The 23,597-nt window shown below is 47.5% G+C and overlaps 1 protein-coding gene across 4 annotated transcripts in view; it reads right to left on the bottom strand.

Moving 5' to 3' along the window:
* Positions 1–23,597, bottom strand: part of LOC146861982 (phospholipid-transporting ATPase ABCA1-like) — a 3,104,259-nt gene that overhangs the window by 1,219,803 nt on the left and 1,860,859 nt on the right. For all 4 annotated transcript variants that reach the window (XM_085641135.1, XM_085641137.1, XM_085641136.1 and 1 more), the window contains exons 28-29: positions 21,280–21,309; positions 11,095–11,228 (exon numbers count right to left, since the gene is read on the bottom strand). In XM_085641135.1, the coding sequence (XP_085497261.1) occupies positions 11,095–11,228; positions 21,280–21,309 (164 nt within the window). The remainder of the gene's footprint in view (positions 1–11,094; positions 11,229–21,279; positions 21,310–23,597) is intronic.

Raw genomic sequence — 23,597 nt, 5'->3', positions numbered from 1 at the left:
TGGCAGGTTGAGGACCAGTCTTGCAACTGCGTTTTGGATGTTCTGTAGCTTGCGGGTGAGGTTTTTGTTTATTCCGGCATAGAGTGCATTGCCGTAGTCGAGCCTGCTGGTGACCAGGGCGTGAGTGACGGTCTTTCTGTGTTCGAGGGGGATCCACTTGAAGGTCTTACGTAGGAGGCGGAGGGTGTGGAAGCAGGAGGATGAGACGGAGTTGATCTGGCGGTCCATTTTGAGCTCTGAGTCCAGGATGATTCCCAGGTTGCGTGCGTGGTCCGTGGGGGTAGGCGGGCTTCCGCGGGCGGGGGGCCACCAAGTGGCATTCCAGGAGTCTGGGTTTGGGCCCATGATGAGTACTTCCATTTTGTTGGTGTTTAGTTGTAGGCAGCTGTTTTTCAGTGATCTGGAAATTCTAAAACAATGGCTGGATTTGCTGGACTGTCCAACAATGGACACTGTGCATGCTCGTGAAATGCCACTATCTGAAACTCTGCGGACATCTTCACCAACTGACAAGGAGGATCACCACCACCTTGAACAAGTGACTCAGAAATGGGCCAATTTACCCAGCTCCCCAGAGACAAATCCAGATCTCCACTAGTTAGCCAGCACACAGAGAAGCTGAGGCAACCAGGTAGGCAACCTATATGGTCACCACCTGGGTGCATGCCATGCCACCCAGGGCACAAGATTCATTTCAGGAGCAAGAAGGCACGTTGTTTGATATCAAACATGAGATATTTTGGTGGGTCCATAATGGAGCTGCCAACCTCGAGAATGCCCGGGTGGCAGCCCATGTTATCCTATGGACTGCTCCCACTTATATTAGTTTCCAATGGGGAATGTCACTATAGAGATACATAGGCTTGCACATATATGTCCTAACCTTTAATATACTGCACCTTGACTCCTGAGCTGAGGAGCCTTATTTTAGGGGTGCCTGACATATATTACAGGTAGTGCATCTGAGTGTGCCACACATGGTGAGGGCACAGTCAAGTTCAAGCAGGCTGTACTCCTCCTGCAGTCTGCAATGACAGGCCTGCTGTCAGTAGTTTGCTTAGGTCAGTGCTGCATTACTGGGGACCCCTTTACCACCTTTACCACATATGGTAGGACCACTGTTTAATTACAGTTTACCTCAAGAGACCTGACTTGGTGAATAAGAGGGATAATCCTATTAGAATAACATAACTGAGTATACCATGGACTAAATTAAAAAAAAGTTGGTGTGGAAGTAATTTTTAACACTACTGGATATTTTCAGAAATCAAACTTGGTGGAGTTAAACTAATAAGATCTTGGAAAGGTAATTTCAGATACCTTAAATAAATAAATTCTGATAAAATCAATGACCTCTAAACCCAAATGATGAGCACCATGGTTTACGGTGATCCTGAGAGATTTAAAAACAAAGTGTAGAGCGAGCGAGAGGAAACATCTCATTTTTATGCAGCCACTATTCTTGAAGCAACCAATAGGTTTGAGAAAGTCTTTGATACTGTAAATGAACTAACCACCACTAACTGTGTAAAACAAACTATTCCACCCTCTCAGGATTTATGTAACAGCCTCTCAGATTATTTTCATAACAAAACTGAACAGATCATTGTTGATATGCAAAAAAAAGGCTAACTGTGATCAAAATAATGGCTCTGGCAATGAGGCTCAATTGACAGATTCAAACCTGGGGTTATATACTACGATAACCCTGGGGAGGGTTGACTTACTAAGTGAGGCAGATTTTAGGACTCTTTTCTTCTAAATTTCAACAGGCTCTCCACAACATCCCCATTGGGATCTGGAATGATAGAATGAACAAACTCCTTCATACTTTACTAATGATCTGCAACCAATTCCTTGACACTGGTATTGTACCAATGGTCTTGAAGAAGGCACTGGTAACCCATTGTTTAAAAAACCCTTAGTCGACATTCATGAGCCCAGTAACTATCGTCCAATTTTGAGACTCCCTTTTCCGAGATCTTGGCGGGCTTCCTTGAACAGAATATCCAGCTGGAACCAGAACAGATGGGTTTCAGGCCAGCCCACGGGACAGAGACAGTGTTAGTTTTAGCTACTGATGACCTATGATGCAAGTTGAAGGTGGTAGAATAGCAGTACTGATCATGCTGGACCTGTCTGACGCCTTCGACATCGTCAACCACCATATTTTGCTTACACATCTAAAAGAGATTGTGATAGGAGGTACACTCCTTAAATGGTTTGAATCTTACCTATCTAGAAGATTGCAAGCAATATCTCTTCCCCCTTTTGTATCTGAATACAAAGAAATCTGGCATAGAGTACCTCAAGAATCGGCCCGATCTTGTTCAATGCTTACTTAAGGCCATTGCTGACTTTGATCAAGTCCTTTGGGATATCATTTGTAAATGATGCAGACAATAATCAATTAATAATATCACTGGATAAATCAGGCCCAAGTCATCTAAAAAAATCTTCATATTTGTCCGAAAGAGATGGCCAAATGTCCTGATGAGAACACATTAAAATTCAACGGAGTTAAAACAGAATTATTGTGCCGCTCACCAGGGAATCCTCAACAGATCCTCACAGCTAATTTTTGGCCATGGCCCAATAATTTAGATTGGAAATAGTACACTATGGGCCTCATGTAGGTAGCTAAATACCGGTCGGTAACGGCCGAAATTCGGTAAATATCCCGTTACCGACCGGTATTTAGGCATTTGAGATGTAGGAGGCATGATTTAAGGATTCGGTAATTTACCGAATCGGTAATGGATCGGTAAAATACCAAATCGGTAAAATACAGATTCGGTAAATTACCGAATCCCTAAATCATATGTAGGGAGCACTCAAGTGAGTATGTCATTGTATTCAAGATTCGGTATTTACCACCAAATACAGGTTGGTGATAAATATCGAATACCTTTCAAAAATCTATATTTTGCTGTTTTGACAGTGCCATGTGGCAGACATACATGCCCTTAGGGCATGTATGTGCGCCACATGTGCACACATGCACGAATCAGGGGTGCAACAGGGTGTCAATGTGACACCCTGCCACCCATGATTATGCTTCCCCTATTACCGATTCGGTATTTACCAAATCGGTAATAGTAGATGGCTTCCCATTCATTCCTATGGGCCTCCAGGCCCATAGGAATGAATGGGAAGGGATGCATTATTACCGATTCGGTAAATACCTATTCATAAATACCGATATTTACCGAATCGGTAATAATTACCGATTGTTTACCTACATACTATTTACTGATTCATAAATACCGAATCAGTAAAATTCGGTATTTATGAATCGGTAAATAGTATGTTACCTACATATGGCCCTATGTGTGAAATCTTGGAGTCCAAATTGATGACAGAATCTCAATGGAGGCTCACATTAATAAAACTGAAGCTGTCTGCCACGGACTTCTAAAAAAATGGGAAGAATTTGGTCCCTATGCTTCCACAGCCATCTAGGAAGTTAATAGTACAGGATACTGTACTGAGCAGATTGAACTACTGTAACCCATTGCTTATAAGAAGTACAGATTATCTGCTCAAGCAGCTTCAAAGAATTCAAGTGATGGATGGCAAGTTAGCGCAATAAATCGAGATTTGACTCAGCAACTGGCACGTTGAAAGAACTGTATTGGCTTCCACTAAAGGAAAGGTGCATTTGTAAGGCTTGATGCATAATGCACAGAGCACTGAATGGCATGGGACCTAGGTCTTTACCATAGAAAATTGGCTACTATAAACCCACACAAACTTTGAGGTCATCCTCTGCTCCCCTGGTTTATGTACCCTCTTAGAAAGACATGACTGGGAGGCAGGGTTTTCCAAGTCAATGCGGTTCAACTGTGGAATACTCTACCACTCTCTCTAAGAACTGATTCTTATCTGCTGGGTTTCAAGAGAAAGTTACAAACCTGACTCTTCCCCTGGTAATGACTTTACACCACGTATTCCCTAGAAACTAGTCCCAGAACCTCTTCCATACTGATAAGTTACTAATGCCATGATGCCCGCTGGGTGAAAATTGTGCTCAATAAATGATTATTAATAATAATAATAATAATAATAATAATAATACCCTGGGTACACCTAGTCTGGTATCATATAACAAGGACTTATAAGGGGGTAAAGTCTTTGCCAGTTTGGAATTACCAAGTCGAGCATAACAGCTTTGGGAGAGAGCACAGGCACTTGGGTCTGGGCAGTAGACTCCAGTGCACTATCAGAGTCATAAACATCAGCATTTTGAGCAAAAAGTGGGGGGTGACCGTACAAAAAGGGGCACTTTCCTGCACTGGCCCTGTAGGGTTTTCTAATGTCCATCAGGTGGAAGCTTGTGTTGACTCTCACTGATACCACTGTTGTGCTGCACTGCATCAAGCAGGGCAGCGTGGAGTCCTGTGCCAAGAAGATTTGCATCTCTAGATGTAACTGGGGCACCAGGATATCTTCCTGGTCATTAAACACCTGACAGGATGAATGGAACTGAGGCTGTTTTGCAGATTGTGAATTGAAGGCATATCCCAAGGTGTGCGGGACATCTTTTTCCAGTGGAGAGATCCCTAGCTGCATGTTATTGCCACTGTTGAGAACACGCAGTGTCTGCAGTTTTGGAAATTGTAAGTTTCCATTAGAGCACTTAATAAGTGACACATTCTGGCTGGAATGGGACAGGGGACTCTAGTATGCCTTGCCGCCACTACCTTTTCTGCCATGAGTTCGGAAGAATTTCAAGAATGACTCATTCAAGTCACTCCATGGCCCAAGATCGAGCCAGGAGAGTGTGTTACCTGGAACTTCTGAGCATGAGCATCTGTTCTCTGATTGGGCTCCAATTATGGAGGACCACCTATGCCTTCCTGTCCTCCATCCAAATCTGTGCAAATTACAACTCCATTGTAGGAAAGTAGGATCTGCTTCTTATGGTTATCCCCACTTTTTGCTTGATGTCACACTGTTTTTGACTAGTCTGACTGGGATCCTGCTAATCGGGACCCCATTCTATATGCTTTCTCCCTAAAATGTTATGTCATGTAGTTAGGTACACTCCAGATTGGATACTGGGGTACCTTTGTCAGTCCCTGGTATATGGCACAACTGTACCCAGGGCATAGGTACCCCAGAGGCCTCCTCTGTACTGAAGCAGGTATTATGCCACCCATGAGAGGCCATGCAAAATGGAACTACAGGCCTGCCATTGCAGCCTGTGTAAGATGGTACATGCACCACTTACTTTAGATATAGGTTGACTATATCTATTGGTCACAACACTTAAAACCCATAAGTCACCCCTATAGCAGTCCTTGACAATCCTGAAGGCAGGGTGCTGGGTTTTAAGCGAGAGGGTGCCCCTGCATGAGCAGAGCACCCCTGCAGCCTTCAGAGACCATTGTCCCAGGTTGTCGGTGACGCAGCCAGACATATAGGTAGAGGTGCATCATATGCTCGCGTAAAATGCTATCTCGAAAACGGCTGAAACAAACCATGTCGTGTTTGATATAAAACACCTTGAAATCATACCTCCACACCAGTAACCAGTGTGGAAGATATGATTCCATCCTTCAGAAGCAAGCTTCGTAGGGTCCCTGGTCTTCCCTGTACCAGCCTTCTCAACCCAGACAGCACAAAATGATTACTTACCTACCAGAGACACATTTCTGCCCTCCTGCTGCCGAGCCAAGATCGAGCAGAGGAAGGCACCACAATAGGCATCCTGTCTATGACCCCCTCCCAGACAGGATTTAGTGTATTGGGGCTGGGTGGGTGCAATTCCAAAGTGCCTGAAAGCCTGCACGAGGGGCATATTTGGTTTCCCTGTGCATAATCCAGTTCAAACCAGTCCTGGGAGCTGTTGGCTCCTGCTCTGGCGTGAAACTGGACAAAGGACATGGGAGTAACCTCTCCACTGTCCTGACCCTCCCCTGGGAGGGTCCCCATAAACTCTCCAACCCTCTCCTGTGGGTACAATAGGGCTACCTGGCTGTAGGACACTTTATAGGACACTGGACTTCACTGGACTTTAACTGGATCTGACTCCGTTTACCTCTCCGTCCAAAGCATTGTCTGTGCCCGTGCACCATACAGGCTCCATGCAGAACGTGTGGAGCATCAAGGACAACTGAAGGTATCTACCTTGGGGCGAAGGAGTCACTCCCCTGCATTCACAGGCACCATAATGCAACTGACCAGTCTGCGGATCCTGAGCTCCTGCAGGCTCCGAAGGCTCCAGCAACACAGGAGGTGGGTTCCTATGTTCCTTGAGGTTGAGCTACCCTCACATAAAGTCTAAGCCAGTATCCCTTGTGGGGAATGCATAACCCGAAGCCCTGTGCACTGCAACCTTTTGCAAGTGCATATGCTTGTTGGTGTTACCCAACTAAGTGCATTGGGCTACCAATAGCCCTAACCTCTGTGCTCATTTTGCACAAAGGACTTTGGCCTCCTCACAATCTGTGCCCTGCAAGCTGTGACATTGTGAAACTGCTAGAGGTCCCCTCGCGAATCCAGTGCCTTCGGCCTGTGGGTCCACTTGAGGGATAACACTGCTTTTCTTGGGCTCCCCTGGTTGCTCCAGGCTTGCTCTGACTCCCCTTGCTGTGGTGAGTCCCCTGATCCTTGCTGGGCCAGACTGTAACCTTCTTTGACCTTCTTTGTGGGTTGCTGCTCCCAAGGCTTGTTGGTGCTTCCGCCGGACACCAACCCCTCAGCACTAAACATCCTTCATGGGACAGCTCGTATCCAGCTTCTGGTTGTCCTCGACGTCTCCTGGTCCCTGTAGCTCTAGAGTCAAGATCTCCCTTTTCACACCATCGGTAGACGAATGCCGACATCAGTGGGCATTCGTCTACCGAGCACCTGGTCACTCCTGAATGACCCAGACTCTGTCCCCTCTGCTTTCAGGCTCCTTCCATCAAGAATCCACCTGTGGCTTCCACTGGACACTTTTCTTCTTTCCAGCTGTGGCATTTCTTTGAAAGCTCCTATTGAAAACGACAGCGGTTTCTGACACCACTTCGACCCTAAGCACCATCTTCCCTGCGATAGGCAACTCTGGTACTTCGGTATCCACGGGTAGGGTGGGGTGTCTCTCCAAACTTCTAAGTTCAAAAGGGTTTCTTCGTAATCCACTGGTAAGGTTCCTTAAACTGTAAAACTGCAACGCGACTCTCCCATTGAATTGTACGTATTATGCGGTTGTGTTCTCACACTGCACCTATCCTCCGTGGGGTCCATCCTTACTCACCTTGGGTGGTTCCTTGGGGTCCCAGTGATTCTACATCCTCTGACACTGTCTGGACTCGAGTTGTGGTTCTTATACCACTATTGTAGTATATGGTTTGGTCTCCCCCTGGAGTCCACTGTGTATTAGTGCTACTTACATTTGTTTCTGTGCTACAGTATTGTGTGTTTTGTGTTTATCTGCGTGTAGCAGATACTGTGAGCTGTTTAAGGTGTATTATAATAATACATACCTATTCTTATAACTACGGTGTGGTTCTCCTTTAATTTAACCAATACATTAAGGTTGCATTCTGGTGAAACAAGTTGCTTAACATTCCTTCAAGACTAAGCCTGAAGGCTGCTCTCCACAGCTACCACTTGGATAGCTTTCTAAGGTTATTTTTGACCTCTTATATCACCATAAGGGTTGTTTGGACTGGTGCAAGGTGCCCACTTTAATTAGTGGACAGAATATACCAGGCCAACTTCTCACATCCATGTATGGAGATTAAGCGTCTGTAATTGACTGCTTTTGAATTTCTTCCTGAAGAGGAGGATGTCACCCCACTGCCAGACATCTCTCCCCAAAATCTATTTCTGCTGGACACTGAAACAAGTTTTTAACCTGGTGTGGTGCCTGGGATTTTGACCCCTTATAGGTGAAGTTGTCAGACGCCCTTTTGTCTTTTTTGCCTTTGACCTAGCAAGGCCCAACAGCAGGCAAAGTAAAAGGTTATTTGTAGGACTTTTCAACATTTCTACCTTTTCCAAACTAACTATCCTTGTGTAAATCACCCATTGTGATGAGGGTTATTAAAGGTTTGACACAAATATTCTCTCCCAAGCCCTTTGTGATGCCACAGTAGGGCCTTAATTTTGTCTTAACATTCCTCAGTCATATGCCCTTCAAGCCGATGCCGAGTTGCTGGTAACGTCTCCTGACCTTGAAGACCAGCATTCTCATTGCAATTATGCCTACTCATCACATGAGTGAACTGAAGGCATTTTCCATGCTAATGTGTAAAGCTATAGTCTTATAACATCTTTTTTCCAGACAAATTGGTGCTGAAGACTCAGGCGGCCTTCATGCTGAGAATTGTGACTTGTTTTCATATCAGTCAGTTGATCACTCTACTGGCGTTCTTTGCTCCTGAAACCCCTCGAAGAGAAGGACAGGCACCATCAATTGGACCCCTAAACGGCTTTAAGCTTTTTCATTGAACGCACTGAGGTACACCGAGTAGATGATCAGCTTTTTGTGGGGTTTCCGGATCAAAAGGGGCATGTTGGGCAAAGAGAACCCTCCCGGGATAAATAGTCATATTCATTAAGATGTGCTATGCACTGGCCAAGAAGCAACCACTGGATGGTCTAAGAGCCTGTTCTATCGAGTGTTGAGCCACTGCCACTGCATTGGCACAAGAAGTGTATGTTCCTAATATCTGCCAGGCTGTAATGTGGGTGTCCATGTTCACGAAGTACTAGTGCCTTGACAGCCAGGTTGTTTGGGTAGGACACTTTGCGCACTCAGTTCTGTATGGTAAGTAACTTGTTCTTCTGTGACAATGTTGCTTTTCTCTACTATTTGTTTCCCTGCTCATTTTGCTATTTAAAATGGTTACAGACTTTTGGTTCTAAAACTAAAATTTTGCTATTTGATTTCTCTGACATCGGGACACAGAGGCATTCTTTACAGCCAATCCTAAAATGCACCCGTCAAAAAATCAGAGCCCTTGCACTTTGTTCGACAGCACGGTCAACAGAATTATAATATACCTTGTTTATGTGTGTTTTTCTATTTAGCAACTGCTGATTCTAAGTGTTTCCACTTTTTGTCACACAAGGAAAATGATGACATCTGTGACATAACTAGAACGGTCAAGTCTGAGCAAGCGAGGGAGCAAAAACTTTAATTAATGTCTACTAGTGTCATAATAATCAACTAATTCATCTGGCAATGTATCATCTTTATCTGACACAGGGGCATAAAATAACCATCATTGCAGATCTTAAAAGTGTCTTTACTTGGTGGAATGTTTGCAAATAGCACAGTGCTGACAAAAAGTGGGACTGTGCCCGGTGGTCATTCCCTAAAACAACCATCCAAGATCGTAGAAATAATTCTACAACGTGTACCATTATGTAAATCCCGACAATAGCCTCTTATGATTGTTATAGTTCATTCAAGCAGCAGTTCTAAGTATATTCAAGATCCCACAGACGTGTGTCCTTGCCTGTAAGTGAAGCACCTCTACAGGGAATGTCATCAGACTTAAAGTGACATATTCAAACAATAAGCAGTCTGCATTAATTTATGGTCAGGCTCATCCCGTTGGTGGTTGCACTGCAGTCTTCATATGGTTTATTGTTTGCTATTGTAAACCATTCAGCCATAGACGAGTGTGATTGTTTATATGAATCATAAATGTGAGCAGATAGCTGCAGAAGGGGGCATGTGTACATCGAGTTATGCTCATATTTATGCTACAAAAATAAAAACTGTGACATTTGATCTTTTTCCAAATATTCTAAAAGTCTGACGCTGAGAACAATTGTCTCATTGCCTTCCTCTTCACTAGATAATGGGGGAATGGTCCTTCGTGATGGTTTGCTGATATTCCAAAAAGTCTGGGCATTTGACTTGCTTCAACGGTCTTCACAAAGTTTTCAGGTGGACCAAGTTTTGTCTTGAGCCGCAAATGCCCAGGGAATATTTTGGAAGGATAGACTTTAGAGATTCAAACATCTAGAGAGGGAAGAAAGTCATCTCGAAGGGAGAGGAAAATAGGTGGGTAATTGAAGGTCCTGTGTGAGGCTGGATAGGGGTTTAGAAAACAAAAACCTATGCAATTGTGAAAGACACAATTAGATCTGCTGTAGGATATCTCCGTAGTTTGGAGCACTTGTGTAGGATACCTGAATGTGACCTGCAGGACTCCAACAGATGTCTATACTTAGCTACGGCTGAAACTGGGCATTGGAAAATCCTATGTTAGTGTCTCATCTTTGTAGCTCTAAGGAAGTGACTGCCGCATGCCAACATGTCTGTCTCCTCTTTATCCTACTCAAGGTGATAAAATCAGTACTACTCTATCTTTCAAAGAACTGGAGGACTGAGTTTACAGTCCTTCACATATCAAGCTTTACATGGTGCGGACATTCATTCCTTTGAGGTCACACCCATGATTATTACTGAGGCAGGTATTATTATGGCCTATGCATATGAGAGGCCGCGGTGCCAGTCAGTCAGTGTGAAGGTGCAGCCTTGTGTGCTTCTGAGGATCACGTTGAGTAACTTTAAAGTCATCAATATTGTGAAAGTGGCAGGCCGTGGCAAGGCCCGTGACTCGACTCCAAGGAGATGGTACTTTGATTCAATGAATATTTTTACCAGCTTCAAATAAAGAGTTAATTTACCTTTCTGCCACAGAAAGTCTAACCAAAAATGCAAGCATTATCCCTTAAGGCCATTTTTTTTCTTTGGTATTACTACAGGGAGAAATGCCCATGCACGCCTCAATATCTCCCAGAGCCCTCATTGAGCTGCGGCCACAGGCTTGGCATGCTGCATCACTGAGAGCGCTTCCAGCAAAGAGGGACCCTGAATATTTCAAATATTCGGGAGTCTGGGGTTTTGTCTCAGCTAATTTGCCCAAGTCTAATGCTGACTGCACTTAAGAATGATTGACGGGGGAAGAGGTCAAATAATTTACTGTTTTTAAACCCAAAAGTAAAAGACTATCCTATATTGATTGGCATTTGCTTGTAGCCTTATTAATACCATATTTATTCAGTAGCCAAGAAGATACCGTTTTTCTATAATGCACGTAGATTGTGAGAAACAAATATCAATGATTTCTTTGGTTTACTTACCTGAGCAACAAATCCTTTGCGGCTCCTGCGTGCGTGGTGAAACCTCTTGATAAAGAGGGCGACGAACTGCCGGTAGATCAGCCTCCAGCCGCTCACCACGGAGGACCCCTTGCCTTTCAAGCCCTCGGTGCTCCCTACAAAAGAGAATGTCGCAGGTGTGGGGAACTTTGCTTCAGTTTCGAATTGGTGTGCGGCATCATAAATGGTAAGAACATGTTATTTTTTTAAATGGATAATACCCCTGCTTAATTTCTTAAAATACAAAAGTGCAGGTGCCCAAAATTGTTCTTAGGAGACCGCCACCCACTGGCACCACACACTTCCAAACCTGGCACTGCCCATTGGCTCCATAGAGAATTCCAAGCTAGACTGCAGTAAGCAAGCAAAGCAAGCAAGGCAGTTTCCTGCAAGGAGTATGGTGGGTTGCTCCACACTAGGAAATGTTTCCCATGGAGCATTCCATATTTCACACACCATGTAATTCCATTACACACTGTCCCATAGAATCACAATTACAATTGACACATATGTGACCATTGATCAGCTTGGAATAGTGTTTAGTAACAACTTTCTGATTCATTGACTGTCGCTGGCAGTAACTTGCACTACCTTCAGCCACCCACTTTCTGCTGCCACTTCCTGACTGACCTCCAATTGATGCGTACCCAGAGTAACTGTTTTCCATTTCCATCTGACATTTTAGCATGACAGACCTAGGTAGGAGAAATAGGTCACCGTGTTCTATCCTCGTTGTTGGGTGTATGAGCATCTCTTTGACCCTGTAGTTCTGTCGCAGACCGACCAGTGGGTCAAGGACTAACATTGATAGAGCGGTGGAGGCTCTGCAAAGGCCCGTAAATGATGAGATATTTATCGCGCCTGATAAAATCCGACTCAACAGTGTCTGAATTTATCAGGTGCGAAAAATATTGCCTGATGATACGTTTTTGGGGGGATAACATGCAGATTTTGGTGCAAACAAAATCTGCATGTGCTGGTCAATACTAGGGGGCAGATTTATGTTTGACTTGCGCCTCATTTACGCCGCCGTTGCGTCACTTTTGTGACGCAGCAGCGGCGCAAATCCTGCGCCATGGTGCGGGGTATTTACAACATGACGCATCTGGGAGATGTGTCACATTGTAAAGCCCTGCGCCACATGTAGGCATTCCAGGGCAGGTGGGGGCGTTCCGGCGCAGGAACGCCTCCTAAAAGTGCCTGAGTGAAATCTAAAAGATTTCACTCAGTCACTTTTGAGCCCATGCTGCATCAAAACCCTGCGCCTGATTGAAGCAGGCGTAAGGATTGATGCAGCATTGTGCAGATAGGGCCCCCCAGAGCATTGCTGGAGCTGCGTCGCGCTTGCGACGCAACTCCAGCAATGCGCCACTTTTACGGCACAGATGCGTGACGCATCTGTGCCGTTTTTGCCCCATGGTGCGCCGCATTATAAATGCGGCGCATCCATGATGGCGGAGCTGGGGCGCAAAATAACTGGCGCATCCCTGCTGATATGCAGGGATGCGTCAGTTATTATAAATATGCCCCTAGGAATTTAATACCCGATAAAAGTTGGCAAGTTTGACATGCTGGGATTTATCAGAGGACAGCTACGAGGGTGTGATAACTATCACACTACTCATAATTGTGATCCCTGATCAAAAACGGGTGTGCACAATGATCGAAATTTAGCCCCAAAATCGGAATGAAAGCCTAAGCGTAACCCAGCATTTCCCTCACCTCTTAACAGCTGCGGTTTCTTTATAAGACTGGGGCAGCTTCACTCCCCCGCCCGCAGTGAGCTGCGCGAAGTGTTAAAAATAAAATGGCAATTAAGTTATTTCATTGCCATTTTATTTTTTACCAAGGAGTGCCACAGACGCTAGACTGCCCGAGCTGGGAGGTTGTGTCCTGCCTGTCCTCTGCTGCTGACTGACAGCAGGAGGACTGGAGTAGTGGTGGCTGTAGTGTTCGGCACGTGCGAGGCGTTCTAGCCTTCCGCGCTGCCGAGGTGTGCTAGCACTGACGTATGACGTCAGACGCTAGCAAGTTAAAAATAAAGGGGCGTGGCCTCGGCGATTCAGTCGGAGCCGCGTGTGTGTCCCAATTATGCCGGCTCCGGTGTTTCATTTAGCGCGCTCGCGCTGCCATGCTTCCTAGGCCATCGGAAGTATTACACTGGCGACGAGGGATCAATTGAGCCCTGCTGTGCTATTTTGGTGCCCCACAGTGACCACCTTGTCCTCCCATGTTGCCTGAGCCTGTGTGTGCTGCCCCCCTCATGGTGACCCGGCTGAGCCTGCTGTGAGACCTGGTATGGAACACTGCAGGTGCCCTGGAGGTCCATCCTGACGTCGGAGGTGACGCTGTGTGTGCCCTGGTGCCCCAATCCACTGCCTGGAATGGGTATGTCTCGCCCAGGTGATGCCGCGCCTGCCCCCACGAGGTGTTTGATGGCGACCGTGCCCTCCTCCGATCCAGGCCCATGCCGGGTGTGATCGCCTCGAGCAAGAAGCACCTGAGGGTCCCGCGGAGGTCGTCTGGAGGAAAGCGCTCCCACCGGTTGGTGCAGCAGCGCAAGGAAGGTCAACGCGCAACGCCCGGAGGGAGTGCACTCCTGGTGGCGTCGACGCAGAGGAGAGGAAGCTAGTTTTCCACCGCGTGCTGCGCACGTGCCAAGATGGCGTCGATTCCCGCCATTGAGTCGTTTGTCGTTGATGGTGCCCCGTCATCCCTCGCCCCGCGCTGGAAGGATTGGACAGACCGCCTACAATTTTACTTCGAAGGGGCTGGCATCGTGAGGGAAAGGCGCAGAGCACTGCTGCTCCACCTAGGAGGCAAAGACATCCACCGCATCTACAAAACTCTCGTGGAAGCCACGCCAAAAACATACCACACACTGCTGAACGCGCTCAACGCCCACTTTGAGCCCATGGCGAACAGAGACTATGAAAGGTTCATCTTCCGTCAGGCCAAACAGGAGGCAGACGAGTCTCTGGATGCGTTCCATGGCAGGCTGAAGGAGTTGGCCAGCACGTGTGGGTTCCGCGACGAACAGGAAGAGATCCGAGGGCAGATTATACAGGGGTGTTACTCGTCTAAGCTTCGCGTCACGGTCCTCCAGGAAGAAGGAAAGCCCCTGGCGGACATCCTCACCCTCGGACGGTCGAAGGAGCTATCGCAAGCGAGAGCCTCGCACATGGAGGCAGCCCTACATCGCCCTGTGAAGACGGAGCAAGTGCAAGTGGCGGAAGCGGTGAACGTAGTGCGGCCAAAAGGGAGGCAAGCCGGAGGGAAACGGCAGCCGGAGGCAAAGAAGAAAGACTGTGGGTACTGTGGCGGCCAACCCCACCGCATGCAAGTCTGCCCGGCCAGAGGGAAAAAGTGCGGCGCCTGCGGGTGGTTGAACCACTTTGCGGCGGTGTGCTGGTCCACCAAAGCCAAGAAGGAGGCGGCCCATGCGGTACGCGAAGAGGCAGACAGTGAAGACATGGACGACGACACCGAAGAGTACCCAGTCCATTATGTGATTGCAATCCATCAACCACAGAAGAAGAAGCGCAGACTTCCGAAATGTCGCATCTTAGTCCAACAACAAGAGGTAAAGGCGACAATTGACACTGGGGCCTCCATCGAGCTGATGGCCGCCAATGTCTACCAACAACTGCGGGCCAAACCCCCGCTGAGAGCGGCGAAGATCAGGGTGTTCGCATATGGCCAGAAGACGCCCATTCCCCTCATCGGGTGCTTCCAAACAGAGCTACAACATGGCGAGAGGAGCATCAACACCACCGTCTATGTCACGGAAGAGGGCAGCGGGATGCTGCTGAGCGGGCAATCGGCCGAAGAATTGAGGCTGATATCGTTTGCCATGGCAGTCCTGGAGGAAGAACTGGACACCATCCTGGAAGAGTTTGGAGAAGTCTTCAACGGCATCGGATGCCTGAAAGGAAAGGAAGTATCCTTACACATCGACCCGTCGGTCCAGCCAGTGGCGCTGAGGCACCGGCGAATTGCTTTCTACCTGCGGCAGAAGGTCGAGGAGGAGCTGGAGGCCCTGGAGAGACAAGGCATCATCGAAAAGGTCAGTGGGCCAACCCCGTGGGTATCCCCGATCGTCATCGCCAGGAAGCCGAAGCAGCCAGGACAAGTCCGCATCTGTGTGGACATGCGCCTCCCTAACGCCGCGGTCAAAATAGAGCGACACCTGACGCCCACCATTGATGACATCCTGGGAGAGCTGAACGGGGCCAGGTGGTTTTCGAAGATGGACCTACGGTCAGGCTACCACCAGCTACCACTTCATTCGGACTCGAGGTACATCACCACATTTTCCACCCATGTGGGCCTCAGGCGGTATGAGCGCCTAAACTTCGGCATTTCGAGTGCCGCCGAGGTATTCCAAAATACCATTAGAGAGGTGCTCAGTGGGCTCCCCGGCGTGCTCAACGTGAGTGACGACCTGCTCATATACGCGTCAACCATAGAGGAACACCACCAGCGGTTGAGAGGGGTCCTCAAGAGGATTCAGGAGTCAGGCCTGACCCTGCACCGGGAGAAGTGTCAGTTCCTGCAGAACAAGATCAGTTTCTTTGGGTATACCTTCTCAGACCAAGGGGTGGCCCCAGACCTGGACAAGGTGAAGGATGTCCAGGATGCCCCAGCTCCGACGAACATCTCGGAGGCCCGGAGTTTCCTGGGCATGGTCAACTTCTGTGGCCGCTTCATTCCGGACCTCTCCAACCTCACCAAACCCCTCAGGGAGCTGACCAAGTCGTCCACCACGTGGCAGTGGGGCCTGGAACAGGAGCAGGCGTTCCAAGCGACGAAGGCGGCCCTGTTCGCGGACACTACCCTCTCATACTTCGACCCGGCAAAGCCCACCAACGTGGCGGTCGACGCAAGCCCATTTGGGCTGGGAGCGGTCCTGACACATCTCCAGGACAACGAGGAGTGGGCCCCCATCGCCTACGCCAGCCGGTCCCTGACCGAAACAGAGCAGCGGTACTCGCAAATCGAGCGAGAAGCCATCGCCATCCACTGGGCATGCCGGTATTTTCACGTGTACGTGTATGGACATCATTTCACGGTGACAACCGACCACAAGCCACTCATTCCCCTATTCCAAGGGTCGTCCTCAAAGCCGCCGCCCCGGATTGAAAAATGGATACTCCAACTACAAGGGTACGACTACCGGGTGGAGTACAAACCAGGGGCCACGAACCCGGCGGACTATCTGTCACGACACCCGCGGAAAGCCACGATAGAGGAGAAGGAGGAGGCCGAGGATACAGAGGAGTATGTCCGGTATGTGACAGAGCGGTCACGACCCCTCCCAATGAGCCTGGCCGCAATAATAGAAGCCTCAGAAAGCGACGAGTGTGTGAGAGCAGCAGCGGAGGCTGTCAGATCGGGGGATTGGAGGACAATTCAAGCCTCGCTCAACAGACGGACGCCCCAAGCCAAGCTAACACTAGAGTCGTTCTTGAAGGTGAGAAGTGAGCTGTCCGTAGACGCCCAAGGATGTCTTCTGCGGGGTCCAAGACTAGTCATGCCGGCCAGCCTCGCTCAACAAGCGGTGGACATCGCCCACAGGGGACATCAAGGAGTGGTAAAGACAAAGGGCAGGCTCCGAGCCAAAGTATGGTTCCCAGGCATGGATGCGATGGTGGAACAGACGGTGAGAACCTGCACGTGGTGCCAAGCCGCAGGACCGCCGGAACGCCCTCACCCAGTGGCGACCGAAGACAATCCTCTGCGACCATGGGAGTGCGTGAGTGCCGACTTCGGACATCTCCCCGATGGGCGGTATGCGTTGGTCATCATCGACGACTTCACCAAATACCCAGAGGTCGAGATAGTGGGGAGCCAGACAGCCACGGAGGTGATCGCGAAGTTCGAAAAAACCATCGCCACTCATGGCATATTCGGGGTGGTCAAGACTGACAATGGACCGCCTTTCCAAGGGCAGGAGTTCGCAGAGTATCTCAAGAGCTGGGGGATCAATCACCGCAAGATAACACCACGGTGGCCCCAAGCCAATGGAGAAGTAGAGAGGTTTATGAGAACACTCAACAAAACCATTTGCATCGCCATGGCTGATGGATCTCCACTGGAGAGAGCGATTTACAGTTTCCTGCGGGAATACCGTTTTACCCCCCATGTCACAACCGAGGCAGCGCCAGGAACAGCCACCATGGGGAGAATTGTAAGCGACACGATCCCACACCACCCTACTTGGGTTCCGGCACAAGCCACCAACGAAAGGACATTAGCCAACCGGATGCGCTCGAATGACCACGCCAGCCGGCGAAGGGGAGCTAAGGAGTCCAAGATACAGCAGCAGGATCGAGTATATGTGAAGGACCGCTACCCAGGCAGCAAGTTCAGACTTCCTTTCGAACCACAACCATGGGTGGTCACCCGCCGGACAGGCACGATGGTGACCGCGCAAAGAGGTGCTGAAACGGTCACGCGAGATGTGTCCTTGTTTAAAAAAGTCCACCCAGGAACACCACCACGTCCCGGGGCCGAGCCCGAGGGGCCGGATCCCGACCAGCCGAGAGGAGATCAGGAGGTGGAAGACGGTCGGAGCGAGGATGGGGGTTCCCAGCCCATCCCAGCCACTCCAGGGGGTAACCCACCTGGCAGCTCCCCAGCCCGGGTCGAGCCGAATACCCCAAGGCGCAGAACCCCCGAGGTGGTCCCTTCCAGAGGCGGCCCGTCCCGCTACAACCTGAGGAAGAACCCGGCACCGTCATCCCAGCTGGCGGACTATATGGTGTGACCCGCAAGGACTGGCGCACTGGTAACAGATCCATCGTTTTGCTTTTATGTTTGGCTTAATGTTTTATAAAGGTTGGAAGGAGTGTAGTGTTCGGCACGCGCGAGGCGTTCTAGCCTTCCGCGCTGTGGAGGTGTGCTAGCACTGACGTATGACGTCAGACACTAGCAAGTTAAAAATAAAGGGGCATGGCCTCGGCGATTCAGTCGGAGCCGCGTGTGTGTCCCAATTATGCCGGCTCCGGTGTTTCATTTAGCGCGCTCGCACTGCCATGCTTCCTAGGCCATCGGAAGTATTACAGTGGCCACGCACTTCACAGTGCACACGTCACTTTGGTCGGCGGTCTTGCGTAGGCCGTCACATGCACACTTTGAAGCTCTCCACCCATCTGTTTTTGACAGCTGGGAGGAGACCAAGCACAGGCCTCCAGAGCCTGAAGAAGAGTTTGGCCAATTCGCTCCATCCAGTCCTTGCTCTGCTCTCATGCAGCAGGAGAGCAGGGTCTGGATTGGTTAGGGGGTGCTTAATTCCACAGTCTTCGAAAGGACAGCGAGGAGGAAGCGGAGCTGCTGTAAGTATAACTTAGTTTTATTTCATTTTTATAATGTGTGATGCATGTAATTTGGAGGGATGGGTTGTTTCTTAGTATGGGCTTTTGTAGGGAGGTAAAAAGTGTTTTTGTATTTTTTAGAGGTGGCGAGGCACTTCGCTCGCCCACCACTTTGAAAGGTCACCAGCCACTACTGCCTCTAATCAGAGTAGAGAAAGTCACGGAAACTGTTGGTTTGCTGGCATTGAGCGAAACACTGTTTTACATTCTGCTCTGCTTAACCCTAAGTAATGCCATAAACGTAAAAGCGAATTTTCAGAGAGGGCCACAGAGCTGCTACATATCAGACATTTCCCTCAAAAGCTGGTTGCTCTCAGCATTTAATCCTTTCACTTCCCTTACCCATTTCCACTCTCAGTAATGGTTGGAAAAAATCTATACCTTCATATTAATTATTGTTGGAACAGGACGGGTCACGCTCCCTTTATACATCCCAAACAACAGTTTCTCCACATTTAGGAGCTTCTGACACTCTCAGGGCAGCCTTGGCTTTGTGGGGACGGAGCAACCCAATTAAGATACCATTAACACTTCTCATCACCTCAACCAATAATAAATATGAAGGTACAGATTTATTACAACCTTAACTGAAAGGGGAACTGGGTAAGGGAAGTGAATGGGTTAATTATATGGCTATTTACTGTTTATCAGCATTAAGTGTTGCTTTAAAGAGATTTGTGAATTGCGGCATGATGGCTATTTAAAGGCGTTGTTATCTTGGAGAGCATTGATTCACTTGAACAAAAAGGAATAACTGCGGTGCTTGTTTGAAAAGGAAAGTGATGTTTAAAAAGACACTGCAGCTAAAATCTAAGTTTTATACATGATTCTAATGCAAAGTTTGTTGGCCTTACTCTTTAAGACTACGTCACACCAGTGTGGTCTGTAATTGGTTAATCAACAACATGTGGTCATCTTTAAAAATCAAACAAACTGCCTACTTGGGATTAAGGCGCATTACACAAGCCAAAATGCATCAAGATTTTAAGCGTTTTGCTGCGGCAGCAACATGTTTAGGAAAGTGCCTGTTTGATTCTACAAAGTTAAGGTGTAAGGCGTGCTTCTTCTTGGTTAGAAGTGTTGATGAAATATAATATATATATATATATATATATATATATATATATATATATATATATATATATATATATATATATAGAGAGAGAGAGAGAGAGAGAGAGAGAGAGAGAGAGAGAGAGAATATATCTTGTCCCTTTCTATCTCAACTTGGATGGCAGTGTGTTAATCCTATGCTTAAAAACTTTGATAGAAGAGCACACATTTGAGTTGAGCAAATTCAGACTGTTGCTGGTGTTGTAGGGTCCTCTACACAGACGCTGCTCTCCACCTAGACTTTGGAACTACCCAGAGTTCTCTGCTTCTTTTTTGCATAGTTTATGTGGCACTTTATGCCTGAAAGGGTTTTCATTTGACTTATACTGGGTGCTCCCTTGTGTCTGGACAAAACCAAACCTATCTGAAAAGCTATAATGATAGTGAAAAACATGTCAGGGGTTTCTCTTATTCATTCCAGGTGTAGTGGTAAAAAGGCTTTTGTTAATTTACCCGTCCGCGTGATGGCACTGAGCTTGTAAATATCCCCCCTTTTCACGCAACACTTTGCGTGTTAGGGGTGTGACATGGGTGTTGCTGTGGGTGTTCCCACGCAACACTCATGTCCACTGATGCATTTCCAGATTTATGAGGCATCGTAAATCTGGAAATGTGTCAGAATGCTACGCCACCCTCGGGGTGGCGTAGCCAGGCGTAACGAGGAGAAATGTATTAATTTCTACTCGTATTTTTCTTCTTTCAATGCGTGCTGCATTCTACAGCACACATTGGAAGAGGAAATCACAGAAAATTATTGTTTTTGTGTAGGAAGATAACCCTTCCTGCACAAAAACAATCTCCCCACGATGCAGGCATCCCTGCACCATGGTGCAAGGGTGCCTGCGCTGGCGCATGTTCGCAGTTCGTGCACCAGCGCAGGGGGAAGCACAGAGATGCGACATATTGTAAATATGTCCAGGGCCGGCTTCAGTGCTGGTGGCACCCGGTGCAACAATCATTTTTGGCGCCCCACATCTCATGACCACCTTCTCGGATTCCCTCACTACCACCAGGAAAAGTGCCCCTCATCTCTCCAATCATACGTTATTGCTAAACACCCAGGCCTACCTCACCCCCCCTTCCCCCGAGGTGAGCGCCCCCTCCACAGGTCAGCGCCCAGTGCGGCCGCACCGGTCGCACTGCCCTAAAGCTGGCCCTGAATATCCCTGTGCCTCGAAACTAACGCAGCAAGGTGCAGCAAAATTACTTGTGGCACCCTGCTGCATTAGTTTCTTGTAAATCTGCCCCTAAGTTCACTATCTTACAACTGTTTTTCATTGTTTATTGCATTAATTGAGCCTTGAAGTGAGCCTCGCTACCGAAAGAGGCGGCAAGGATAGCTGTAGGAGTCTTGTGTCGCAAAGATTAATTGCAATAACATAAGTAAGTTGTTGCTGCATTATAATACAAAAAACCACACATCACTATCCCTTAATATTAGCTGTAAATAGATAAACAGATTTACAATTTGGACCAGTGTGTCTGTGCAGTGGGCAACGAGGACATGAAAGAGCTGAAACTGGATCTTAAATTCAAAGCTAGCTCGAACAGGGGTCCCCAAAATACATTTGGCCCAGGGCCCCCGGAACCCTTAGGGTGTCCCCGCTTCCTGCCATCAATTCTAGTTTTGACTTTTATATGACTGCCTGAAACACCGAATAAAACAATACATACATACCTTCAACTCTGTTCAAGAACATCTTGTTGCCTGGGTAATGGAGGGAGAAAAAGAAAATATAAATTAGTATGTTTTACAGCACGTTTTGTGAAGCTGAAATCGTGTAAAGATGTAAATAACCATATCCTCACAACCATAATGACGGCTCCCTTCAGAGTTACTTCTTCAATTCCTCATAAAGGTCACAGAAAGCCACAGGCAACAATTTTCGATATAACTTGCGGGGAAATGCTAAATGATGAGCTTAGTTGCCGTAATCACACACACATTTCCAGTTGCATTGGTAAACGAAAACGCTTTACTGACAGGCGGGTAATAAGTTCCTGATATTACCGTTGCTGTAGGCCGTAAGCGCGTGACAAAACGGCCTTAAGGTGCGATGTGTTTTTAAAATAACTGCCCCTGCTTCACTTCAACATGTGTTAGTGTTTATCCATATTTGAATGCGTCTGCAAACACTCTATCGTAATTCACAGACTTCCTTAGTCAAAATGCGCTATATTAGAATCTTCAATTTTCTTCTACTTAGCAGCATTGCCGTTTTTGGATCAAACTACAGGAAAGAGGAAAATTATTTTTTCAGACTATTTAATTATTGTCTTATAGTCTATGCTCTAGACTGGCAACGTTTTAAAAATGCGCTCATTTTGTATAGCGGTTTGTAGAGGTTCATGTTCTCGGCTGGTGCAGCGTTAATTTAAACAATACTTTGCGGCAGATTTACAAGCCCATTGCGACTCATTTACGTCGCCGTTGCGTCACTTTTGTGACAGCAGTGGCGCAAAACCAGCGCTATGCTGCGGGGTATTTACAACGTGACACATCTGGGAGATGCGTCACGTTGTAAAGCCCTGCGCCAGAAGTAGGTGCTCCTGCGCAGGGGGGGGGCATTCCGTCGTAGGAACGCCTCTTAAAATTGGCTGAGTGAAATCTACAAGATTTCACTCTGTCACTTTTGAGCCCATGCTGCGTCAAAACCCTGCGCCTGCTTGAAGCAGGCGTAAGGATTGACTCAGCATTGTAAAGATAGAGCACCCCAGAGCCTTGCTAGAGCTGCTTCGTGCTTGCAACGCAATTCCAGCAATGCGCTGCCTTTACGGCACAGATGCGTCACGCATCTGTCCATTTTTGGCCCATGGTCGCCGCATTGTAAATGCGGCGCATCCATGGTGGCGGAGCCATGATGCACAATAACTGGCGCATCCCTGCTGATATGCAGGGATGCGCCAGTTATTGTAAATCTGCCCCTTTGAAGGGAAGCATTTGCCACCGCTGGCTTGCACCTCGCTCTGCCTTAATAGCCAACAGTCTTTTGGGTCATGAAGAAAGTTAGAGAAACAAAAAATGTTGAACCGGTTGACTTTCTGCTGTCTCTGCTCCTGTGCAAGTGCATGAATGTGTCAGTGGATGATGAATGATTGATGCAAGTAAACACAAAAGGAGGGCCAGAGGAGATGTAAAGCCTGGCAGGTATTCACTCCTAACTAGTAAATCATTCCAAAAGGAAATTCTTGGGTATGACACCAAGAGTAAATTAGAAACCTAGATAATAAAGAAGTGTTCCTGTTTTAGGACGAAATCCCTCACCCACAGGAGGTGGCATGTTTCATCAAAGGGATTCTCCTCACACCATGACAGCAAGCCAGGGTGCGGGCTACAACTCCTTTAATTATGAGGAGGTCTTCGGATGTTTTAATATATAGTATAAATCCTATTGAGACAACAGGTGGGTGAGTCTAGCAGAGCATGCAAATGTGAACATGTTTATTAAAACTATCTCGTGGAGAAGTGCAAATTAATATTTGTCTGCCTGAGTCAGGATTGAAAAGAGTGAAGAAACACTGCAGAGCTCCTTCTGATTAGGGAGAGAGGTGTAGCCCGTCCCGTTATTTGCTGTCATGGTGTGAGGAGAGTACCTTTGATGAAGCATGACACCTTTGGTGGGTGAGGGACTTCGTCCTTAAACAGGAAAACTTGATTATCTAGGTTTCTACTTTACTCTAGGTATCAAACCCGGGTATTTGATTGTGTGAATGAAACATTGATGCAGACATCAATGACACACTAAATGAAGAACCATTTTATTTGTAATTTCATTTAATATTGCCATTTCATAGGTTGGGTGGCCATCAGAATCAACCGGGGCTTGAGCTCCACATGTACCTGCCTTTCAAGATTTAGGGGCATATTATCAAGCACAGCGTTAAAATTATCGCCGCTTTAGCAGCAGAAAACTTCCGCTAAAGCGGCGATAATGGGCTTGATAATATGCCGCAGAGAATTCCAATAGAAGCCCATGTTGACACCAGAACATGGGC

The sequence above is a fragment of the Triturus cristatus genome, chromosome 2_2 (genome assembly GCF_964204655.1).
Source record: "Triturus cristatus chromosome 2_2, aTriCri1.1, whole genome shotgun sequence".
Lineage (NCBI taxonomy): Eukaryota > Metazoa > Chordata > Amphibia > Caudata > Salamandridae > Triturus > Triturus cristatus.
This window is presented reverse-complemented; position numbering and strand designations above follow the sequence as displayed.